Here is a 22,105-nt window from a genome sequence, read left to right as displayed (position 1 = left end):
AGTGAGGTAGGAAAGAGGATAAGAGGTAACTGTGTCTGTGTCCGTCCGTGTGTGCCCGTGTGTGCCCGTGTGTGTGTGTGTGTCCGTGTGTGTGTGGTGTGTGTGTGTGTGTGTGTGTGTGTGTGTGTGTGTGTGTCACATTTTATAGTAGGGTGTTCAGGAAAAGCCTCAGTGATGAAGAAACAAACTAGGTTAATAGCCGGGAAAGGAAGAAGGACAGTGAGCCAAAATTGAGGAGAGAGAACCACATTTGAGAGGGAGAAAAGTCAGCAAGAAAGCCAGAGTGGTGGGACAGCTGGAGGGAAGGGAGTAGATCAGAGGTGGTGGGTACCAGGGATCTAGGATGCTATACATCAGTATAAAAACATCCTTTCATGGCTGGCGAGGTATCGCAGTGGTAGAGAGCTGTGACTGCTCTTTCAGAAGACTTAAGTTTGGTTCCCAGCACCCACACTGGGTGTCTCACAACCACCTCTAACTCTGGCTCCGGGGGATCTGGGGCTGACTTCTAGCTTCCACAGGTACCTGCATACACCTGGCACACATACATATGAAAATAAATCTTCAGACCACAGCAGCATTGCCCTTTCCTCTGAGTAAGGCTGTGAGGTATTCACAGGAACAACATGCTTTCACTCTGGAAACTCGTGTTGTGGGGTCAAGCGCAGAAGTATCTGGAACAGTTGTTCAAAGATCTAAGCAAGAGGGTGATGACTGAGCAGTAGTAGCCAGCTGGTGGAAATGGTCAGTTCTCATCATATATAGGAGATGGCACCACCAACACTTCCTGATGATATGTGGTGCTGTGAGAAGCTGCATTGAGTTGTCTACTCTGACTCTGTGAGGAGGTGGGATTGTGATTTACCTAGTGGGGGGAGGTCCTTGTGAGTGTACTGTGCAGGAGGACATTAGGGATTTGGTATTATAGACAAGACTAGAGACTGGGTAGGGATGTGTTCAATTTTTGAATACACTTGAGTCATTTCCACAGCCTGTCCCTTCACTTAGCTACTCTGATGATGTAAACTTCTCAATGTTTGAATCAAGTGTATTAAGTTTGTTGATGGCAGGTTCTTGTGTCTGTCATTTAACTGGATCAGAAAATTTATATAATATGTAAAAAATTTATATATAAACACAAATAAATGTATTATCTTCCATCCATCCATCCATTCATCCATCCATCCTCTCTATGTATGTATGAATGTATGTATGTATGTATGTATGTATGTATGTATGTATCTGTTCTATCTGTCTGCCTGTCTTGTCTGTCTGTCTACCTACCTACCTGATATCAAACAGACTACTCTGTAGTAAGCAGTAGGTGGCATTAGTCTAAATTGGTTCTATGAGAGATACAAATGTTTCTGCTGCCAAACTACATAGATAAACCTGGAATAACTCCATATGAGCAGAATCAGGCCCTGGAAATAATAGGGTTGGTGGGAAAAAAAGGTTAGGATAGAACACTAAAAACCAAGAAAGCTTAAACAAATAGTCCAGTAAATGCTAAAAACAAGACAAACCACGGCCACTAAGTACACCCATTGGTGTTTACTCTAGGACCACACTCAGGAAGTTCTGTGTCATCTCACATACGGGGGTCCTGTGTTCTTTGAGAAGGAAGTCTTGCTCCCAGTACAGACTGTTTTCATGAGAGCTAAAAGCTGATCTAGTGCACAGCCTGTTAGTTCATTTGGGGAAAGAAGCCTGGGCATCTTCATCTCCATCTGCAACCCATAATGAAAAGAAGTCCATGGTCTGAAGCCACCAAATTGGTCATCACTGAGGCTGCAGTAAGTCACTTCTGTAGATTTTCAACTCCTCCATTCCGCCCCACCCCCACCCAGTTGTCTTCTGTTGCCAAGGCTTTCTCCTTAATAAACTTAAAAAAACTACCTCTGCTTGAAAACATTAGCATGCTGGGAAAAGTCTCATGGGAGCCAGTTTGACCTTACAACATGCTGACGCTAGCCATGCATGAGGCAGGAACACAGGCAGAGCATGCTGCATGGCTGCCCCCACCGTTTCTTAGAACTGCCCTGCACCTAGGATCCACTTCTTTGCTCTTTTTTGTTATTGTTAAGATAGACATGCAGAGCATGCAGATATGCTTCAGCTGTAAAATTCTGGTCTAGCAATGTGAAGCCCTAGGTTTATCCTTAACACTGCACATGAAAACATGTGGATATTCAGCAAGAAATACCATAATATTAGTTTAATAGCATGCTTAAAAAAATGTGAAGACGCCTGGGGGGTGGTGTACGCCTTTAAATCTCCACACTCAGGAGGCAGAGGCAGGTAGATCTCTGAGTTTGAGGTCAGCCTGGTCTATGGAGTAAGTTCCAGGACAGCCAGGGCCACACAGAGAAACTCTGTGTCCAAAAACCAGCAAACAAACAAAAATGTGAAGACAGATATACTGTGTGCATCCAAAATTCTAGTACTTGGGAGGCTGAGGCAGAAGAACTGCAAGTCCAAGGCCAGCCTGGGCTATTTATCAAGTTCAAGGTTGTTCTGGGTCATTTAATGGCTTGACATCTCCAGAAACAAGTGAAACAGACTCCAAACACACACACACACACACACACACACACACACACACACACACACACACACACACACACACACACACACACACACACACACACACAGCATTGTGTTGGGGATGGGGAAATGGTTCAGCAGCTAGCACTGGCTTTCCTTCAGAGGACCTTCGCTCAGTTCCCAGCACCCACATGACAGCTCATAACTGTCTGGACCCCAGTCCTAGGGAATCTAGTGCTCTCTACTGGTCTCTGTAGGCACTGCATACACTTGGTGCACAAACATATATTCTCACAAACACTCATAAAATTAGATAAAATGTCCAAAAATTTTAAAGATATTTGAATGAAAAAACATTGCTACATCTTTAACAAGACCCACTTGTTAGGCAAGTTAATGTATTTGACAATAAGGACTTAGTTTAGACATTTATACTGAGTTTATTATCACCATTAACATTGGTCTAGAAGATTAATTAGTGTGGTAAACCATAAAGCGAAAAACAAGGGGAATGACAGCAAGAAATGAATTAGATAACCAAATCAACCACAGTTATTAATAGGTTCCATGGAAAATAGTCGTCTATATGTGTAGTTAAATAAGAATTCATTATTTATTAAAGGAGCCATTCTGGGTCAGTAAATCATTTATTAGTTATTAGGTTTAGTTAAAGACTTTTGGACAACTCATACTGCATATCAAAATAAATTCTGTGAAATAAGCAAACAGGTAACAATATCAAACACCCAAGGAGCTTAAGCAGTGAGGGTAGACCTAAAGTCAAACTGATTTGACTGTGCAGGGCTATATTTCTACATAAGAAAAGCTCACAAATTGGATGATAAACTGAGTCACAGGATGTGATCTGTTGGGGTTTGTCAATCAGTAGTCCAAAGGGAGAAAAAACAAAACAAAACCAAGTTTAAGTCAAATGGAGCCCACACTTGTTATTCCAGCACTTTGATTGTGGAGGCAAGAAGATCAGGAGTTCAAATCCTGCTCAAGTACATATTGAGTTTTAGGCCAGCCTATGCTACATGAAACCCTGGATCTAAAAAATGATACAAGTGTTTTCTGACTTCTGATAAAAATTTTTGCTGCCAGTTTATTTCAATCTGGTTATTTGGTAACTCCATCCTGTATATGCTGTCTTAGAATCTTAAAGTCCCCCCACCCCCCTGAATTTACCTTCCATTCTAGTAGATTAATGTATTCTTATGTTGATTTTGTGGGAAGTTGGGTTTCTGTGGAATTTGCTTGCAAGTTGGGCTTGATATTGTTAGAAGCTGGTTGGTTGCTGGATGGCTTTACTGGGTATCGTTACTTTGGGTAGTAATGTAGGGACGTAGTGAGGAAAGAGAAGAGAAGTAGTTGCTTTTAAGGGATTAATGAATATTAGTCTTAAAAGCGAAAAGAACTTGTGATGGACACAGAGAGGCATGGCTGGGAAGCCACTGGGTTTCCAGGTTCGGGTATGAGCCAGTCCAGGTCTGTCAGTGCGTGAGACTGAGTAGCTTCGGTTAGCATCCAAAGTGGCTTCTTAGGAGTGGGGCATTTTAGTGACTCATTGGGTATGGAGACTTACAGATGCTTGTATTTTTAAAGTACTTGTTTACCTAGTTTGATCTGTTAACATCTACCTCTCCCAACCCCCCTTAATAGCAAGCTTAGTGTCCATCATTTGCAGGCCTATTAATTTGATGATTCAGGGTTCCCACTTACTCACTTGAGAGTTTCTAAACTTTTTTTTTTGGGTATGTGCTTTTAATCACTTGATAGATCGATAGCTGGTTTGTATTAATGGAGCTTGTGATGTGAACATGCGCTGTCTGTCACTGGTCCTGAAACCATTGACTCTCACTCATTCATGCCTGAGAGGGATTGAGTTGTCTTTTCATAGTTTGATATTTGATCTTAGAGTTTTCTTGACCTTTTCAGACTCAAATAATCTGTTGGCTCATGAGTTTTGATAGTTGGACTTTTAACAAGAAAGGGGATTTGGAAGTTTTGCAATAATTTGTCACCCTCACAGTCACTTGACCACTTAGTCATGTTTTTGGTAGCTGGAGGCCAGCTGTTTGTCTAGTGCCGAGGTATTGCTTGTAAGTTAAGGTGCTCGAGGGTACCCTGACTTTGAGCACCTCTGGGAAAAGGGCCATAGTGTAGTTAGATTTAGGGTTCACATTTTAGGGTCCAGCTGAACTGTGCACTCTTGCATTCTTGGGGCTTCCTGTCTTTAAGGGCAAGGGTGTGTGTTAGATGTTGACAGGGAGAGGCGGCCTGTGGATGGAGAAGCTGCCTGTGTGCAGATGCCGCGTTCTCCAGCAGTTCCACATTGGAGTTCTGTAATAGCTTCAGCTTTCAGGCAGGCGTGTCCAGCCTTTTGACATTGAACACGTTGTCAGCTGTAAGGTTCACGTTTGAGGGCTGCACACTCAAGTTACAAAGAGGTAACCACACACGTAAAGATCTCATAATGTTTTAAGTAAGTTTACAATTTTGTGCTGTGCTTCATTCATGGCTGTCCTAGGACACCAGCTTCCTGGGCCACACATAGAGTTTGAACCATGAGTACTTGATGAGGTCTCAGGTTTTACCATGGAAGGCAACAAAGGCTATCAACAGGCTTTACCAAGTATCTCTGACTTTGCAATTCACCAGGCCCTGGGCTTTGGAGACTCATGATTTTACTAATACACTTAAGTATGCATCTGTTTGTCAACATATGAAAATAGCATCATAAAGGCCATGTGTCCATTCTGAATGCTAATTTATTAAAGACTTAACTGACTGACTATAGACTAGAAAAATCTTGTCTGTTTGGCTAGCATGAAGACACAGCCAAATTACTATACGAAATATTTACTTTTAATAGATAATGCTTTAAGCAAAATCCAATCAAATGCAGTCCTTTGTGATCCCACCCCTTGAGATAATGAGGTTAACAACTTGTTTTTCTTCCAGAATCACTGTGCATGCAGGAACTGCTATTGCTCTAACCCTCAGGCGCTCTCAACTTGAGGGAAGCCAGAGGGTAGGCAGAGGCTGCCTGACTGCATGAAATAGGGGAGTGGGTGGGTGACTCACTGTGCGGGAGCAGCTCCATGGTCTCATTGTCTAGTCAGCAGTAAGCACATGACTGCATGAGTCTCTGCCCTGGCACCCCTGCCCAAGACACTTGGGAAGGGCAGCATCAAGGTTTACTTTTCTGACCAAGCACAAGTCCAGCACCTCCTAGTTCTTGTAAATTGTGACTGTCCCATCCTGCCCAGGCCTTTTTTCTCTGACCAGTCCAAGCTTTCTATAGCTGTGTATACTGCAGTCTAGTTTTATTATGGCACAGTGAGTGGCTTTTGGTCACTTTAAGATGACTTTTCTAACTCTTTTGGATCTACCTTTTAAGTTCTTTGTAACTACATTATTTTCCCCTTTGAATTGCCTACAAAGAGATTGGATTATTTTAGGAAAACCAGCACTTTATGAAGTCATTCTAGTAACTTAGGATTTTTTTTTTTTTAACCCAAACCAAACCCAGCTAACTGAACAACCTAGGGGCTGTAAAGATGGCTCAGTAGTTAAGAACATGCGTTGCCTTTGCAGAGGACCCAACTTCAGTTCCCAGCACCCAGTGTCCGGTGGTTCACAACAGCCTCTACAGTTCTGAAGTTAGGCCCTGATGTCCCTGGGCCTCCATGAGCTCCAGCATGTGCACATACCTGCACAAAGACCCATACATGAAAATGAAAATAAATCTTTAAAGAAAAAGGCTATTTGTCAGATTTCATTAGCTCTTCAATGACCCACTTCTGCTTTTATCTGTCTGACATGATGGCTGCATGAATAATGCTCCCTGAAGTTCACATGAAATCAGGACTTCACATGTGGGGTTTGGGACATTCTTTTATACATGTAACACTTTATTGAAATGTAATTCACATGCCGTGCAGTTTTCTCATTTAAAATTTAATGCTCAGTAATTTTTATTACGTCCTCACAGTTGTGTGAGTCACCACCTTAATCAGTCTTAGAACACTTTCACAAATTGTTCCCCCACTAACGAAACCCCAGTTAGCTGTAGTCTCCATTTCCCTAAACTCCCACTCAGCCCTGGGCAAGCCCTGTTCGGCTTTCTGTCTAGACATTTACCTGTTTGCACAGTTCACATAGGTGTCTGGATGCCTTGACAGAATGTTTTCAAGATTTGCTCATGTTGTGTCCTATATCACAGTTTCATTCTTTTCTGGTAGAAAAATATTCAATAGCTGGGTTGAGCCGTAATGTAGGTAATCTCTCATCATACATTTGTATGGGATTTCTTTTTTTAAATTTAATTAATTAATTTATCTTACGTGTATTGGTGTTTGGTCTGCATGTAAGTCTGTGTACCACGTGCATGCCTGATGCCCAGGGAGGGCAGAAGAGGGTGGAAGCCAGAGGAAGGTGTTGGATCCCTTAGGACAGGAGTGGCAGGTGGTTGTGCACCACCATGTAGATGCTGAGAATCGAATCCAGGTCCTCTGTAAGAGCAGTGTTCTTAACTACTGGGCCATCTCTCTAGACCCTGGCATGGGATTTCTTAATGGCAAAGAGGCACTTTCTGTTTTTGCTCTTCCTGAAGTGCGGACAAACACTTTATGGAGTAGATGGTCCAGATGGCCAGGAGGAAACAACAGTTTGTTTCTACCTGTTAAACATCACAGCAGTGTCTTTTTCAAATAGCAAGAGTAATTATTTGGACATTTGGGAATTGCCTATGAAATCATAACACAAAGTGCTTTAATACGTTATTTTTGGTTAGAATCTATAATTTTCATATAAGAAAAAAGTTAACTGTATAAAATGTGATTAAGATAGTTTTTTCTGTAATTCTTACGTGTTTTTTTTCCTGTTTTCCCTGCTCATTTCCACATTGGCTGTTCCACAGTGTCCTTATTGGGTAGACCAGCCATGGTTTGTTTACGTATCTGAACAGAGTGGCTGTGGCTCTGGAGCCCAAATACTCACTTTGCTCTATTGTGTCACATAGGCATATGACTTAACACTCCTTCCCCCTTCATGTCCTCATCAGTAAAATAGGGAATTATCAACTTGGTGGGTTGGTCTTGCAGATTAAGTTAATATAAACAAAGTACCTTGGCATATGGAGTATGTACATTGATACTAGCTGTAATGTATCAGTTTGCATGGCAATATACGGGCATGTTAATACATGTATTAAAGTAGATTACTTTGGTACTGTGGTGTCTGATTATGTTTGATTTGTGACTTTTCTCATCCTGAATAATTGTGTACATTCAGTTCTTAATACCACAAAAATGTTAGTGCAGTTTTGCCTGCCAGCAACCTTCTCATGTGAACTCAGATGGAAGAGGGGGAGAGGTAGGACACAGAAATGGTTAGTTAGCAAGAGGAGAATGGCCCGAAGGTGGAATCAAGTGATGGATTCTCCTGTGCTCCAATATAGTTCCTTTCCTGTGGTAATGACTAATTACTGGCCAAAGGAATGGATTCTTAAAATCATTATATTCATTATGGGTTTCAGAATTAGAGTTTTCTTCGACTTTCATTAAGAATTTAAGACCTTCCAACATATACACCCATGGAAATATCATGTATACACCTTCCAATGTGTTTTCTTTATTGCTTTTTAACCGCTCCGTAAAGATGGGGTGGGGGTTACGACCAAGTTCAGTTCCCACATTATATATCGTTTGAGAGTTGCTCTTCTTCTGCTTCTTGACCACAGTTGTCAGAACACTTGTACACTCATTCACTCTGGCTTTGCAAGCATGTGTTTTACATGATGTTGAACCCTGGGAACAACTCACAGGTGTTTAGAATGAGCATTTATGGGCGTGCCCTTTCTTGAATGCCTCCTAGGGAAGTTTCCCCACACCGCATTGAGAAAGGGTGTCAAGAGTGATGTGGAACTTAGTTCTGCTAGAAACTTTAAAGTGCCACCAAAGGTTGTCTACCTTTATCTGAGGAGTAGGGAGGCCAGGCTAGCTCACCACACTCATGGGGAAGAGGAGCAGGGGTTCAAGCCGTGTGGGCTCCTTTGCTTCCCCGTACCAGCTTTCCCTCCCTCTTGACACTCCTGGCCTTCATTCCCCAGTGAAAGGCTTGCTTCTGCCCGGGCTATTTTTAGCATGCAGCTTTCTAATGAACTTTGAAATGTTCTGATCTGTCCTCAGTGTCAGGTAGATGACTTAAACATTTCTTTCCGGTGGTTTTGATGCTGTGTCTCTTTGTAGTTGACTTTTATAGTGAGAAAGTAGAAAAAGACTAATCTGGAGAAGCGGGAGCCAATATTCTCTTTTATTTCTTCCATAATTAAATAGCAATAATGAAAATCAAAATGGAAAACACGTAATAAGTCAGACTTATTTCCATCCCCTTCCAGGGCTGTCATATTTACATATACTGTTTTATTTAGCTATCAAACCAGAGTATAGATAGAACTTCATCCCATGCTTTTTTATACAACCTTTGTCATAATCATCTTTATGTTACTGTGCAGTTTTCTTAATTATTTTTATGATTGCTTAATATACCATTTTCATATTTAACAGTTTTCTATTGTCTAGCTAATTTCTAATTATTTCTCATAATAACACTGTGTTGAATGTATTATGTGCAGCCATTATACTGTTGTAGATTATTTCCTTGGGTTCTTGAAGTATATTGCCAAATTACTTTCTGAAAGTGACTAACCAATTTATATTACTGTTTTAATATAGCTTTAACCAATGTTGCCAGCCTTTGGTGTGAAGGTCTTTCAGGAGGAGTATCTACCTAACCACAGCCTTTGTAACCATGAGATATTGCACACAGTGGACAGATGGCTCAGCAGTTGAGTGCTCATTGCTCTTACAGAGGACCCAAGTTTAGTCCTCAGAACCCATGTTTGGGTCACTTATACTCACCCGTAACTCCAGCACCAGAGGATCTTAGGCTCTCTTCTGGCCACATGGTACACCCACCCCCCCCCCCCCCCCCACATGGTACACTCACTTCTCTCTCTCTCTCTCTCTCTCTCTCTCTCTCTCTCTCTCTCTCTCTCTCTTCTCTCCTCTCTCCCCCCCCCCCCCCCCCCCCCCCCCCCCCCCCCCCCCCCCCCCCCTCTCCTCTCTCTCTCTTCTGCCACATGTACATTTTTTTTTTTTTTTTTTTTTTTTTTTGGCACATGTACACACACACACACACACACACACTTACACACATATATGCACACACACATGCACAAACACACATACACGCACAAATAATAATTAAATAATTGTGGTGACATTGTGTCCCCCAATATATTGTGCACCTTAATAAACTTATCTGGGGTCAGAGAACAGAACAGCCACTAGATAGACAGAGGCCAGAAAATGGTGGCACACACACCTTAAATCCTAGCATTCTGGAGGCAGAAGATCCATCTGGATCTCTGTGAGCTCAAAGCCACACTGGAAACAGCCAGGCATGGTGACACACACCTTTAATCCCAGGAAGTGATGGCAGGAAACAGAAAGGTATGTAAGGCGTGAGGACCAGGAACTAGAGTCTTGTTAAGCTTTTAGCCCTTTGAGCAGCAGTTCAGCTGAGATCTATTTGGAAGAGGACACAGAGGCTTCCAGTTTGAGGAAATGAGATCAGCTGAGAAATTAGCAAGGTGAGGTTAGCAGTGGCTGGTTCTGTTTCTCTGATCTTTCAGTGTTCACCCCAATACCGGGCTCCGGGTTTGCTTTTATTAATAAGACCTTCTAAAGAGTCATGCTACAAATAATAAATCCTTTTTTTCAAAGAAATATAGTAACTGAAGTTATGTTGTTTTCATTCCAATTTCCCAGAGAGTGTGTGACTCAAGTGATTTTTGGAGAGTCTGATTATAAAAACTCAAAGAAGTAGTTCCTAAAAACTGGACTTTGGGGGACTGGAGAGATGGCTCGGCAGTTAAGAGCACTGGCTGCTCTTCCAAAGGACCTGGGTTTGGGGCAGGAGAAACGGTTCGGCCGTTAAAGACTAGGCTCACAAGCAAAGGAACTGGGTCTGATTCCCAGCACCTACTTGGTGACTTACAACTGTCTGTAACTCTAATCCAGGGGATCCAGCACCCTTTTCTAGTCTCTGGGTACCAGGCACACACATGATGCATAGACATAAATGCAGGCAAAACACATATGCTCATAAAATAAAAATAAAACTTTAAAAATTCTAGACTTATAACCATTAATGAACATCTTTGAGAAATACTTTGGCAGGAAAAGGAGCCAGCCTTTGGTACAGTGGAAATTACCCACTGCAGGAGAGGCAGGGGGGATGTTTGTGTCACAACATTCCGTCCTAGTAGTTAAGAGACCTAGCCTTGTTCATTCATTCATTAAGTAATTCCCCAGAGCCTACAACATGCCAGGCTTTTCTCAACACATAGCAGTGAACAAAACCAAGAAGTCCTGGCCCCCAAATATACTGTGAAACCGGAAAAATCAATACGATTCAGCTGCCTAAGGGAAGATTCTGCACATGTTGTTTTAGACTTGTATTTTGGGGAGAATGTTTCAGTGTCTAACAGGGCTGACTTCTGATTTAAACAGAATACATTGTCCTTAACCTCAAGAAACTCATAATGAACTGGGGAAAACAATTATATAGAATGGTAATTACTGTGTTGGTATTATCTATACCCATTATGTTCAAAGAGAGATAAAGGAAAGGAGCCTGATCCATGTTTGAGTGGTTCCTAAATTCCTTTCTCAGTGCATCAGGGATATGGCGCATGTTTAAGCTGTCGTGGAACTGAACTACATTGCTTTACGTGACTACTGTGGACTGAAGATTGTGGGATGAAAATATCTTCATTGACTAAATGCCTCATTTTAATTTAAATCATAAATTTCCTCATAGCCACCTGTATGCTTTCATATGATGATGTGGTTTTTATGTTGCCTCTCAGAGGTTACTGGAGCTTCACAAAAACACTTCCATTATGGATAGGAAGCACAATTGGAATAGAATCTTATTGTATACCTATGAAAAAATTTTAAAGTTACAGAGTAGCATGAAAACCCAGGAAATCAATTAGTAGTCTGAAGACAGGATATAGCAATGATTTGAGAATCATTTGAGACTTGTGTGGGTTACAACCCCTTTGGTTTCACAGGGGTCGCCTAAGACCATCAGAAAGGTATGTGCATTATAATTCATAACAGTAGCAAATTACAGTTATGAAGTAGCAATGAAATAATGTTATGGTTGGAGGGTCACCACAGCATGAGGAACTGTATTAAAGGGTTGCGGCATAAGGAAGGTGGAGAATCACTGGGCTCTGGTGTGGCAGGTAGGAGATGTAAAACAGATATTTGGTTCTGTCTGTCTGTCCTAGGCATTATCAGCTCTTAAAGTTTTGACATCTCTAGGATGTGATAGGTATCAAATGTTTCCCAGAATATAATTTCAGAAAATTAATAATAATTTTACTTTTAAAAGATTGCTTCAGACTGATTAAAAAAAAGTTGGCAATACTGCAGCTCTCAGCAGTTGACGATAGAGGTAGGAGGTATGGTTAGCAGTGTTGCAGAAAAGGATTAACCTGGCGTCTGCCCAGTGATTATGTGCAAGAAGGATAGTCACCAACAAGCTAAGGAACAGACCCACAATTATTCTTTTAGAGGAGTTGGAGGTAAAATGAAGTCACTGGTAATATATATCCCTGGGATCTTTCCATCACTACACACAGTTCGCAAAGCAACTTTAAGTTGCCTTTTCCTTAGACAGTTGAGTGCTTTTGATTTAGCATAAAGTTCATGAACTAAGAAAAGTAGTTAGACACAGATGTCCGTATCTTTCCACTCAGTGTATCTTATTACCTTTAACTGCCTGTTAAAAACCATGCTTTGATATTCACCTTCACAATATAAATTGCCATCACCAGGCTTAGCAAATGAAACAGATTTACTTATGGTAAATGTGAGTAGTTACGCACACCAGGTCCTTGACCGAGCTTTCCCAAAGGACAAGCAATGTCTTTGAAAAATCCTATTATAAGATTTTATTTGCAGGCACGGTGAACACAAGGCTGAAAGGCTCCATGTTTTATTGCCTCCCAACTTCATCATGTCTGCTCACTCTATTGAAAACTGGCAAAACGATACACATCAGTTCTTTTATTCTTTTGTTACTACTCCGTGCAAATAAAAGCATCTTGGGGGATTTAATGAAGCAGTATGTCCTTGGAGGGAGCTTTGGAGAATCTGAGTACACAATTCTTTGTCTTTAATACTGGAGGCTTTTGTGTAAAGCAGATTGACAAGAACCAAATTAAGCCCTCACTGGTAGACTAGTATTGCCACATAAGTCCCCGAGTCACACACGTTCCTCATGTGGCAGTGACCTTTGAGATAGGTGCATTCAGTGTGTTTTGGGGATGTACTAGTGGGCAGTTGGGACAGTGGAAATTAGAGCAGAGCTACGGAACTATCAGACCTTCTTGGAAATGGCCTAGTTAAGCCAGGAAATAGGGGCTGATGCTCATGGTTGGGGACCAGAGGTGGCGGGGCGGGGGGGGGGGGGGGAGGCAGGGAAGAAGTGTTGTAAATTACCCAACAATAGCCCAGAACACTTGTGGCAATGTGTCCTGGGTGAAAGGCTATACCAAAGCTGGCTTTGCCCTTCACAGGCATTATTGGCTTTTCATCGTAATCCGGGAAAGACAGCAGCAGCAGATCTGTGCTGCAGAGGTTTAGGCAGCAGACGGGATGGATGACATGTGTGCTTATCATTACGTATTGACATCAGGTCCTGTGCCATCCTAGCCTATCAGCATCGTGCTCCTTATCGCTGACCTATGCAAATGTAGCCGTGCACAGATGACTGCCACACGGGTAACTCAGATTCTGCTTCAATTCCAAAGTTTTGGTACTTTGTTCCCAGTGATGGATATTTAAACACCTGCTAGCTAATGAAAAAACACCGGATTATGGGTAATATAGTTCTGAACTGCCAGCCCAAGTGAGGTTGAGATCAGGGCTGGTTTATCTTGTATTTGTTCGCAGGCTTAACCTCTGCTGGCACACCTCTTCTCATCCTCTGGGCTGGTTGCATTCAATGCTGAAGAAAACAGTTCTCTGGCTTAGTTCCATCCTTGATAGATATGACCAGCCAGTTCTTAACTCAGGGTTAATAGGTGTCTCACCAATGACATGTTCATGAAAACACTGTTCAAGAAGCTTGGTAAATACAGCCCTTGGCTAAGGATAAAAAAAACAAAAGAAGCTATTTTTCCTCCTTTCCAGCATCTCTTCTTACATGAAGACAAAATCTGAAGCATATAAAGAAACCTGAGAAATGGCCAACTTAGTGTTTCTATTTGTTTTCTACTAAGCATTTCTGAGTGGAAATAAAATTTGCACTTGGCAGTGGATGGTTCTCTGTCATAGCTTCCAGGAATTTTTAGTGTGTTTGGGGGCACACGACACATCTGTTTTAGACACTGAAGGATCTTTTCAGTGCCTCTCCGGCATGCAAGCTGCAGGAGTTTACGAGGTGATTTCCAGCAGAGCCCGGCAGTGCTTTCTCTGTGGTCCCTGTCTGTGTGTCCTCAGTCCTTCTTGGGCCCCACTGTGTTGGCCCCACTGTTTGCAGTGGCACAGCACTTGGTTTGTGTCTTTCCCACCAAACGAGAGCTCAGTAAGGGCAGGAGCTGTCTAGCCTGCCTGTGAATCACAGGTACTTCGTATAGTGCTCAGTGCTTATTTGAAGAACCATCAAAATGGCGACGATGTTATCTCACAGTCAGATACCACCAGTTAAAAGACCTCTGTTTTCTATTATTTAGAATCCAGGCTTCTAGAAACATGCCCTGACTTAATATGTTATTATATTACTGAAGGAATCTTTGGGGAAGCTTTGAACATCTGTCTTAAAGTTTACACATAGTAGGCACAATACAAAAAGGGGACAGAGGACACTCAGTCTTTGTCTTTAGCTATTACGCAACCCTCTTTGACTTTGAGGGGTTTATTTTTTTCCTTCCTTCATATTTGAGACCTAGTTGGCTCTTTTAATCATAAATCCAGATTGCTGCCTTTCACAATCTTTTCTTTTTTATATCTTCCTAATTCTATGACGTAATTCTTACCTACCAGCCCCTCCCTGCCTGTGGCCTGGCCTGGCCTGTTGCAGCTGCTCTCCAGGCACTTCTGAGCTAACTAGGTACAGCACAGCACTTGCCAAAAGTTCTCTGTGTTGGCGTTAGCTACAAATAAGTTTACTAAATACCGTTCTCTATGAAAACATATTGAAAGTTGAGTTCACACTTTGTGCAAGTTGATTTCCTGACGAGAATGTAGACTCTTCAAAGAGCATGTCAGGTTCCTTAGGAGGCCATTGGTTCCGCTGTTAGGGGTTGTGAATGTAGGGCCAGTTACACAGTTGTCCATGACGTTGATGTTTACAAGAGTATTGCAGAAGCTGAAGGGTTAAACCCCCATGCAGTATGAAGTGTAGGAATGTAAAGATGCCCAGTCTTGTCCTTGCTTATCTTTAAGACTATGAGAACATGAATAATATGATGAATGACGTCTAAGATCTGGCGTAGAAGAACATAGACACATTTAAAAATTTTATTATTTGTGTGTGCGTTATGCATATCCCATGGCATACATGGGAAGGTTCGGAGACATCTTTAGAGATCAGAGGACAAATTTCAAGAATTGGTTCTTCTGTTCCCGTGGGTTGAGGGGATGGGTGTCAAGTCATAGGGCTTGCACAGCAGGGCCTTCTGTGTGCTGAGCCATCTTGTGGCTCTCATGTACAGGACTTTTTAATGGTCTAATAGTAGTTCAGGTTGAGTATCCCTTATCTGAGATGCTTGGGACTGGAATCACTTAGGACTTAAAAACGGAATATTTATTATGTATTCTATGGACAGTACACCAGTCTAAATACAGAATTCATTTATGTTTTATATATGCAGCACATCCATAGCCTCAGGATAACTTTACTTATTTTTAGTAATTGTGTGTATAAAGCAAGCTTTCATGGTATGGAATTTTCACAAATCACACTAGTGTTTAAAAACATTTTGGAATTGAAGCTGGACATGGTGGTGCACACCTTTAATCCCAGCATTCAGGAGGCAGAGACATGTAAGTCTCTGAGTTTGAGGCCAGCCTGATCTACAGAGTGAGTTCTGGAACAGCCAGGGATATACAGATAAATTCTATCTCCAAAAAAAAAAAAAAAGTTTTGGATTTGAAACATTTCTGATTGAGTGCTTTAGACCAGGATGCTTAAACCAGTACTACAAATTGTAATTTTACCTTCTATATTAGCCTTGGACAAATACACAAAAGAACCATCAGTGTGGATTTTTTTTTTTTTTTTTTTTGAGACGGGGTTTTCTCTGTGTAGCTTTGGCTGTCCTAGAACTTGCTCTGTAGACCAGGCTGGCCTCAAATTCACAGAGATCCAGTCTGCCTGCCTCTGCCTCCCGAGTGATGGGATTAAAGGTGTGTGCCACCACCTCCTGGCAGTGTAGAAACTTTATACATGCATATTCAACCTCTTTAAACATTCAGAAACACTTTCTTATGGAGAATTTCAAATCTTCCTTTTATTTTACTCATTTTAAGGAGTCTTGAGTTTTTTTGTTTTGTGTGTGTGTGCCTGCATGCAGGTTTACATGTGTGGGTGTGAACGTATATGTGTGTGTGTGTTGCTGTATTCATCTAATTTTGGATAACTTTCTGATTCCTTAGCTCTTTTATTATTTTTATTCTATTTTAACATCTTTTTTATATTTTAATATCTTTTATGATTTCTGGAAATTTTTCAGTTGCTATATCTTCAAACATTTCCTGTCCCATCACATAGTCCTTTGATTTCCCTTATGCATGTGTTAAATTATGTCTTTTTTTGTCCTACACTTTGAAGAGTGTTCTGGTTTCTGAGTTTAAATTCTTTTTTTGGGGGGGAGTACCTTGAGGTTACTGATCACTTCCTTAACTATATTTAATTATTGACAAGCCTGACTCTGCCTATTTTAGATTTTTTTAAAAAAATATCTAGCTTTTCCTGGACTTTTTTTTTGTGTGTGTGCTTATCGCTCTGCTAGAGTTTGAGAGCTCAGGTTTCCGCAGAGGTTTTCCCTGAGCCTTGGTTTCCTTTTCTAACAAATAGAAAAGTGGAGACTGTACAGCCCCGCCGGGAATGTTCTGAGAATGGTAAAGAGGTCATGGATGAAGTGGGAGCCTTTGCTAAGACCTTTCCTCTTCCTGTCTCAGTCTCTCATTGAGGGTCGCTCTGCATGGTTACTTGGTTTTGTTAGTTCCTGAAAGGTAAGATTTTTGTGAGAGGAGAAAGACCTGATACTTCCTGACAGTCTATTAATCTGTAGAACCTGAGGAAAGACTACAAATCACATTTTAAAAGTGCTTCTGCAGCACATTTTCCTTTTGCTGGGTTTATATGGGATGTTAATTGGAAGAAACAGCATTAAATCCAGTGGTCACTTGGTTACGTCTGTTAAAAAATCATTAAAAATTCTCAACTCTTGGGCTTCTTGGCTCACTTGAGAAATTTCATGGCTCATAACATGTCTCACTCAGTTTCTCTGCACTTAAAGGATGTTACGTTATCAGTCTGGTTTCTGAGTATTTGCCACGTGAAGAATCGCTAATGCTCCGTACTGACTGCTAATAAGATTTAGCAGTCTTACTGGAGTTGACTTTGGAGACATGGACTTGGATTTAAATCCTGGCTGCATGACTCTGAAATCTTGGGCTGCTTATTTAATTTCTGAGCCTGCATGTGTTCATCTTTGGAGCAAGGATGGTACCTATATCACGAGCTGTTTTGAAGAGAGGAGACAGTGTGTGTAAAGCTTTAGGTAAATTCCTGGTTAATAAGAAATCAGTCATTGATGGCATGGAAAATGGCAGCCAGAATAAAATAGGCTGCCACCAGATCAGTATTTTAATATAACTAAAGGGGAAAGAGAGTTTAGTATTCTCACACATTTTATGGAAAAGGTCACATTGTAAAGAGAGATTATTTAACAGTTCGGAGGAGGTTGAATTAAAGAGGGAATGTTAACGTGTAATAAAAACTACTAAGAATCCACTGCTCATGAGTGACAGACGCCTCCAGGAGGCCTGCCATCCTCTTGTAGGAAGTCTCTGGTTACGGTGTGGGTGACCACGCTGCCCCTTGCTTTCCCACTCTCCCTGGCTCTGTTGCCAGTTTTCTCTGTACCTCCCGTCCTACTCCTGTTCCCAGTAGAGATTTTCCATGTGTCTGGCACAGCAGTGGGTCACAGAACGTGAACTGTTGCAGCGTTGGGTCTTGGTATTTGTCTGGTCAAAGTGAAATCCCTCTGGGCTTTGTGTTACAGAAGGAAACTTCAGCATTAACAAACAGAGTGTTGGTCTGAAAATGGTTGCAGATAAAGAAACTACAGCAATCTGAGGCTTCTGTCTCTCCTATGCATTCGCATTGAAGACAAATAAATAATAGGGTTTTCTAGTAGAGCGATTGCTTTATAAATTACCATGGAGTAAATATAATGAATTTCAGACATCTCCAAATCCTGTGTCCATGAGTAATTTTATCACAGTGGGCATTATTCAAGACTGAAATTATTTAATACAAAGAAACATTCTTCATTCATGTGTGAGCAGCTGTTTTCCAAAGTACAGACCACAATACAGGCATTTGAATACCACTAGGAATGATGTTGTTATTTTGTAGCTGTTTTTCTTGTCCTCCCAAGACAGTGCAATCCTGGTCATAGATTTGTAGTTTGGAAGAAACCTAGGAGATCCAGTCTCTCTCATTCCCTGCCACCCAGGGAGATGAAGCAATTTATCTGAAGTCAGCTAACTAATGACAGAGCCAGGGAGAGTAGGCTTCATCTGTTAATGCCACAGTGCTGTACTCCTCTGGAGAACCTGTCTTCTCATTCCTGGGTTCCAGTGCTAGTTAATCTGGGTGAGGGTTTTTTTTTTTTTTTCCCCATGACTAACTAGTGTTCTTTTGTTTTCTCATGTGGGTGTCTGGGAGCAAGCGAACAGTATTTTTGCTGTAACAATGGAACAGTGTAAGGCATAATGGGGCATTTGTCTTTAGCACTTTTAGGAGTGAGAAAGAAATGGCTGTAGCTCAAGTTCTCTGCCTTCATTGTTGATAGGCAGCTATTTATTTAATTATTGATTTGTAATGTATGCGGTGTTTGTGTATGCACATGGGTGCAAGTACATATGCATGCATGTGCATGTGAAAGGCAGGATTAACATCTGATGTCTTTCTCTACCACTCTTGACATTATTTATCTATATCTGTCTATCTATATATATATATATATATAAACTATATCTATATCTGTCTATATATATACACACATACATACATACACACACACATAATTTCTTTTATTATGCATTTACATAGGGGAGTGCACATGCCACAGTGTGCACATAGAGATCAGAGAACAACTCGAGGGAGTCAGTTCTCTTCTCCCATGTGGGTCGTAGGGGTTGAATTCAGTTCATCACACTCGGTGGCAGGTGCCTTGGTCCCCTGGGCCCTCCATCCTAGTTTTCTGAGACACAGTCTCTCCGAACCTGGAGCTCACCACTTCAGCGAGTGCCACGGATCCCCTGTCTCAGTCTCTTCAGCACTAGGGCTGCAGGTGCACACACCAGCACTCCTGGATCAAACTCAGGTCCTCACTGTTGCACACAGGCACTTTACCAACCAATCCTTCTCCCATCTCATAGGCAGTGATTTTTTAAAGAGATTTATTTATTTTATGTGTATAAATGTCTGTCTGTCTGTATATGTACCATGTGCCCGTGGAAGTCAGAAGTTGACTGCCCTGGAACTGGAGCTACAGAGGGTTGTGAGCCACTGTGTGGATGCCTGGCATTGAACTCAGGCCTCATAGGCAGCTATTTTAATGTTGAGCTTCTTAACCCTGATGTCTGGATTCTTATGAAAATCATGTGAATATATGTTTATATTTTAAGAAAAGAATCTGTAGCTTTCATCCTGATTCTAATCTAAGTACTAATTATACTAGAGGACTTTTTAAAAAATCTCCATTGCCTTCTGCTCGGGCCCCTTCCTACTGACAAGTCTTCCAGAGACTTCTGGATTGCTCAGATGGAACCACTAGAGGCCTCAGCCTTTTTTTTTTTTTTTTTTTCAGGGCATTTTCCTCTGCCTTTTTTATTTTTGAGATGATAATATAATCATACTATTTCCGCTTTCTCTTTTCTTCCTCTAAGCCCTCCCATATACGCCTCCCTACCCTCCTTCAAGTTCAAGGCCTCTTTTTCCATTAATTGTTATTGCACACGTATGTGTATATACATATATTCCTAAATATAACCTCCTTAGTCCACATCGTGTTTCTTGTGTGTCTGTTTTCAGGGCTGACCCTTCAGCACTAGACAATCAGTGGCTGTGCTGTTCCCTGGGGAAGGCCATCTCTCCCTCTCCTGGCTTTCGACAGTTGCCTATAGTTCCTTGTGTAGGGTTGAGGCCTCTTTCCCTTCCCTTCTCCATTTTTTAGGACAGGATGCGAAATTCAGAGTTCAGAAGAGTGATTGAAAAGGATGTGTGAGCTGACCGAAAGAACCTAGGACTGTTGTACTAAGAAAAAATATTGAATTGGAATTCTAATCAATACTTTGCAAATTAACTTTCCGAGTTCCTCTAGTTCTCTAGTTAGGAATCTCTCTGAACTAGAAACATTTACATTTTTTAGGAACACAGTGAAAATCTAAGGATGGAGGTTTAGGAGTTGCTCAGGCCTGTCTAGAAAAAAAAATGAGTATTTCCTTCTTGAGTTGTATTTAACTTAGACAAATCTCCCTCTTAAGAATTTTTTGAGGCCATGTCATAGTGGCACATTCCTTTAATACCAGCATTCGGGAGGCAGAGATCTCTGTGAGTTCAGGGACACCCTGGTCTACAGAGTGAGTTCCAGGACAACCAGGACTGTTACACAGAGAAATCTGTCTCAAAAAAACCAAAAGAAAAAAAAAAAAAGAAAGAAAAAGAAAAAAAGGTAGTGGTGGGGTATTCACTTGATGGTCTCTTCCCAAAGAGACCATATAGAAAGCATGTTCTAACATGTTTATTTGTTTGTCTAGCATCTGGACACACAAAGAAAAAGCTCACATGAGTGAGAGAGCATGTTCATTTCTTTATTCAGAAGGCCCTCATTGAGAACATACAAAGGTTTAGGCGTCATCTCAAATGATGGGAAATGAGACTGGCCTGGTCACGGTGTGCTACAGACACAGGCTACCTAAGAATAACAGTTCAGGGCTGGGGATAGAGCTCAGTTGGTAGGTGCTTACCACAGTATGCACAGTGCCTTGTTAGGTGCTTGCCCAGTATGCACAGTGCCTTGTTAGGTGCTTACCACAGTATGCACAGTGCCTTGTTAGGTGCTTGCCCAGTATGCACAGTGCCTTGTTAGGTGCTTGCCCAGTATGCACAGTGCCTTGTTAGGTGCTTGCCCAGTATGCACAGTGCCTTGTTAGGTGCTTACCACAGTATGCACAGTGCCTTGTTAGGTGCTTGCCCAGTATGCACAGTGCCTTGTTTTAGGTGCTTGTATCCACAGTTATGCACAGTGCCTTGTTAGGTGCTTGCCCAGTATGCACAGTGTCTTGGTAGGTGCTTGCCCAGTATGCACAGTGCCTTGGTAAGTGCTTGCCCAGTATGCACAGTGCCTTGGTAGGTGCTTGCCCAGTATGCACAGTGCCTTGGTAGGTGCTTGCCCAGTATGCACAGTGCCTTGGTAGGTGCTTGCCCAGTATGTACAGTGCCTGGGTTTGATCCCTAACATCACATAAACCAGATGTGGTGGCCTGCACCTGTAATTCTAATACTCAAGAGGTAGAAGCAGGAGGATTAGGCATCCAAGGTCATCCTTGGCTACATAAGGAGTTGAAGACCAACCTGGGCTATAGTAGACACTGTCTCAAAAGAGGAGTAGAAAAGAACAACAGTTCAGCGTGCTACATATTTCAGTGGAGTACCACAAAAACTATCCATGCCTGCCAGGGAAGAAGTGGGACTAGAGCCACTATGTTGGCCAAGGAAGCTAGGATGGACAAAGATACATAGATCTTTGAGTTTTGCCTTAAAGGTTCAGTGGACATTGTCCAGCAAAAAAAGGATGTGGGTAAAAATGGTGTGTTTGGACCTTTTCAGTTTTAGCTAATATTGACACTTACCATATTCTCTTACTTTGTATTTTGAATTAGAGCTCCAAACGAGAATGGAAGCCATTGGAGGACCGTAGCTGCACAGACATACCATGGCTGCTGCTCTTTGTCCTCTTCTGCATTGGGATGGTAAGGACATTCAAGCTAACCAACCTCAGCTCTGGATGCAAGGGAATGAGGGGGGGGGAAGTGGGAACTTGCAGTGTATCTGTGTGTATATATCTCATCTCTTCCTTGCTATTTATAATTGGTATAATTGGAGGGCCTAAGATACCATGAAGGGGTTATTTTCCCCTTGAATACAGTTCAGTTATATTTTGTATTCTCTT

At 41.7% G+C, this 22,105-nt stretch overlaps 1 protein-coding gene across 6 annotated transcripts in view; it reads left to right on the top strand.

Annotated features, from left to right (window-relative positions):
* Slc44a1 (solute carrier family 44 member 1) overlaps positions 1 to 22,105 on the top strand; it is a 188,473-nt gene that overhangs the window by 25,127 nt on the left and 141,241 nt on the right. For all 6 annotated transcript variants that reach the window (XM_028857757.1, XM_028857758.2, XM_028857756.2 and 3 more), the window contains exon 2: positions 21,816 to 21,905. In XM_028857757.1, the coding sequence (XP_028713590.1) occupies positions 21,816 to 21,905 (90 nt within the window). The remainder of the gene's footprint in view (positions 1 to 21,815; positions 21,906 to 22,105) is intronic.

This window comes from Peromyscus leucopus, chromosome 2, assembly GCF_004664715.2.
Source record: "Peromyscus leucopus breed LL Stock chromosome 2, UCI_PerLeu_2.1, whole genome shotgun sequence".
NCBI classification, from domain to species: Eukaryota; Metazoa; Chordata; class Mammalia; order Rodentia; family Cricetidae; genus Peromyscus; species Peromyscus leucopus.
Note: the sequence above shows the minus strand (reverse complement) of the source record. Positions and strands in the feature narration are given on the sequence as shown.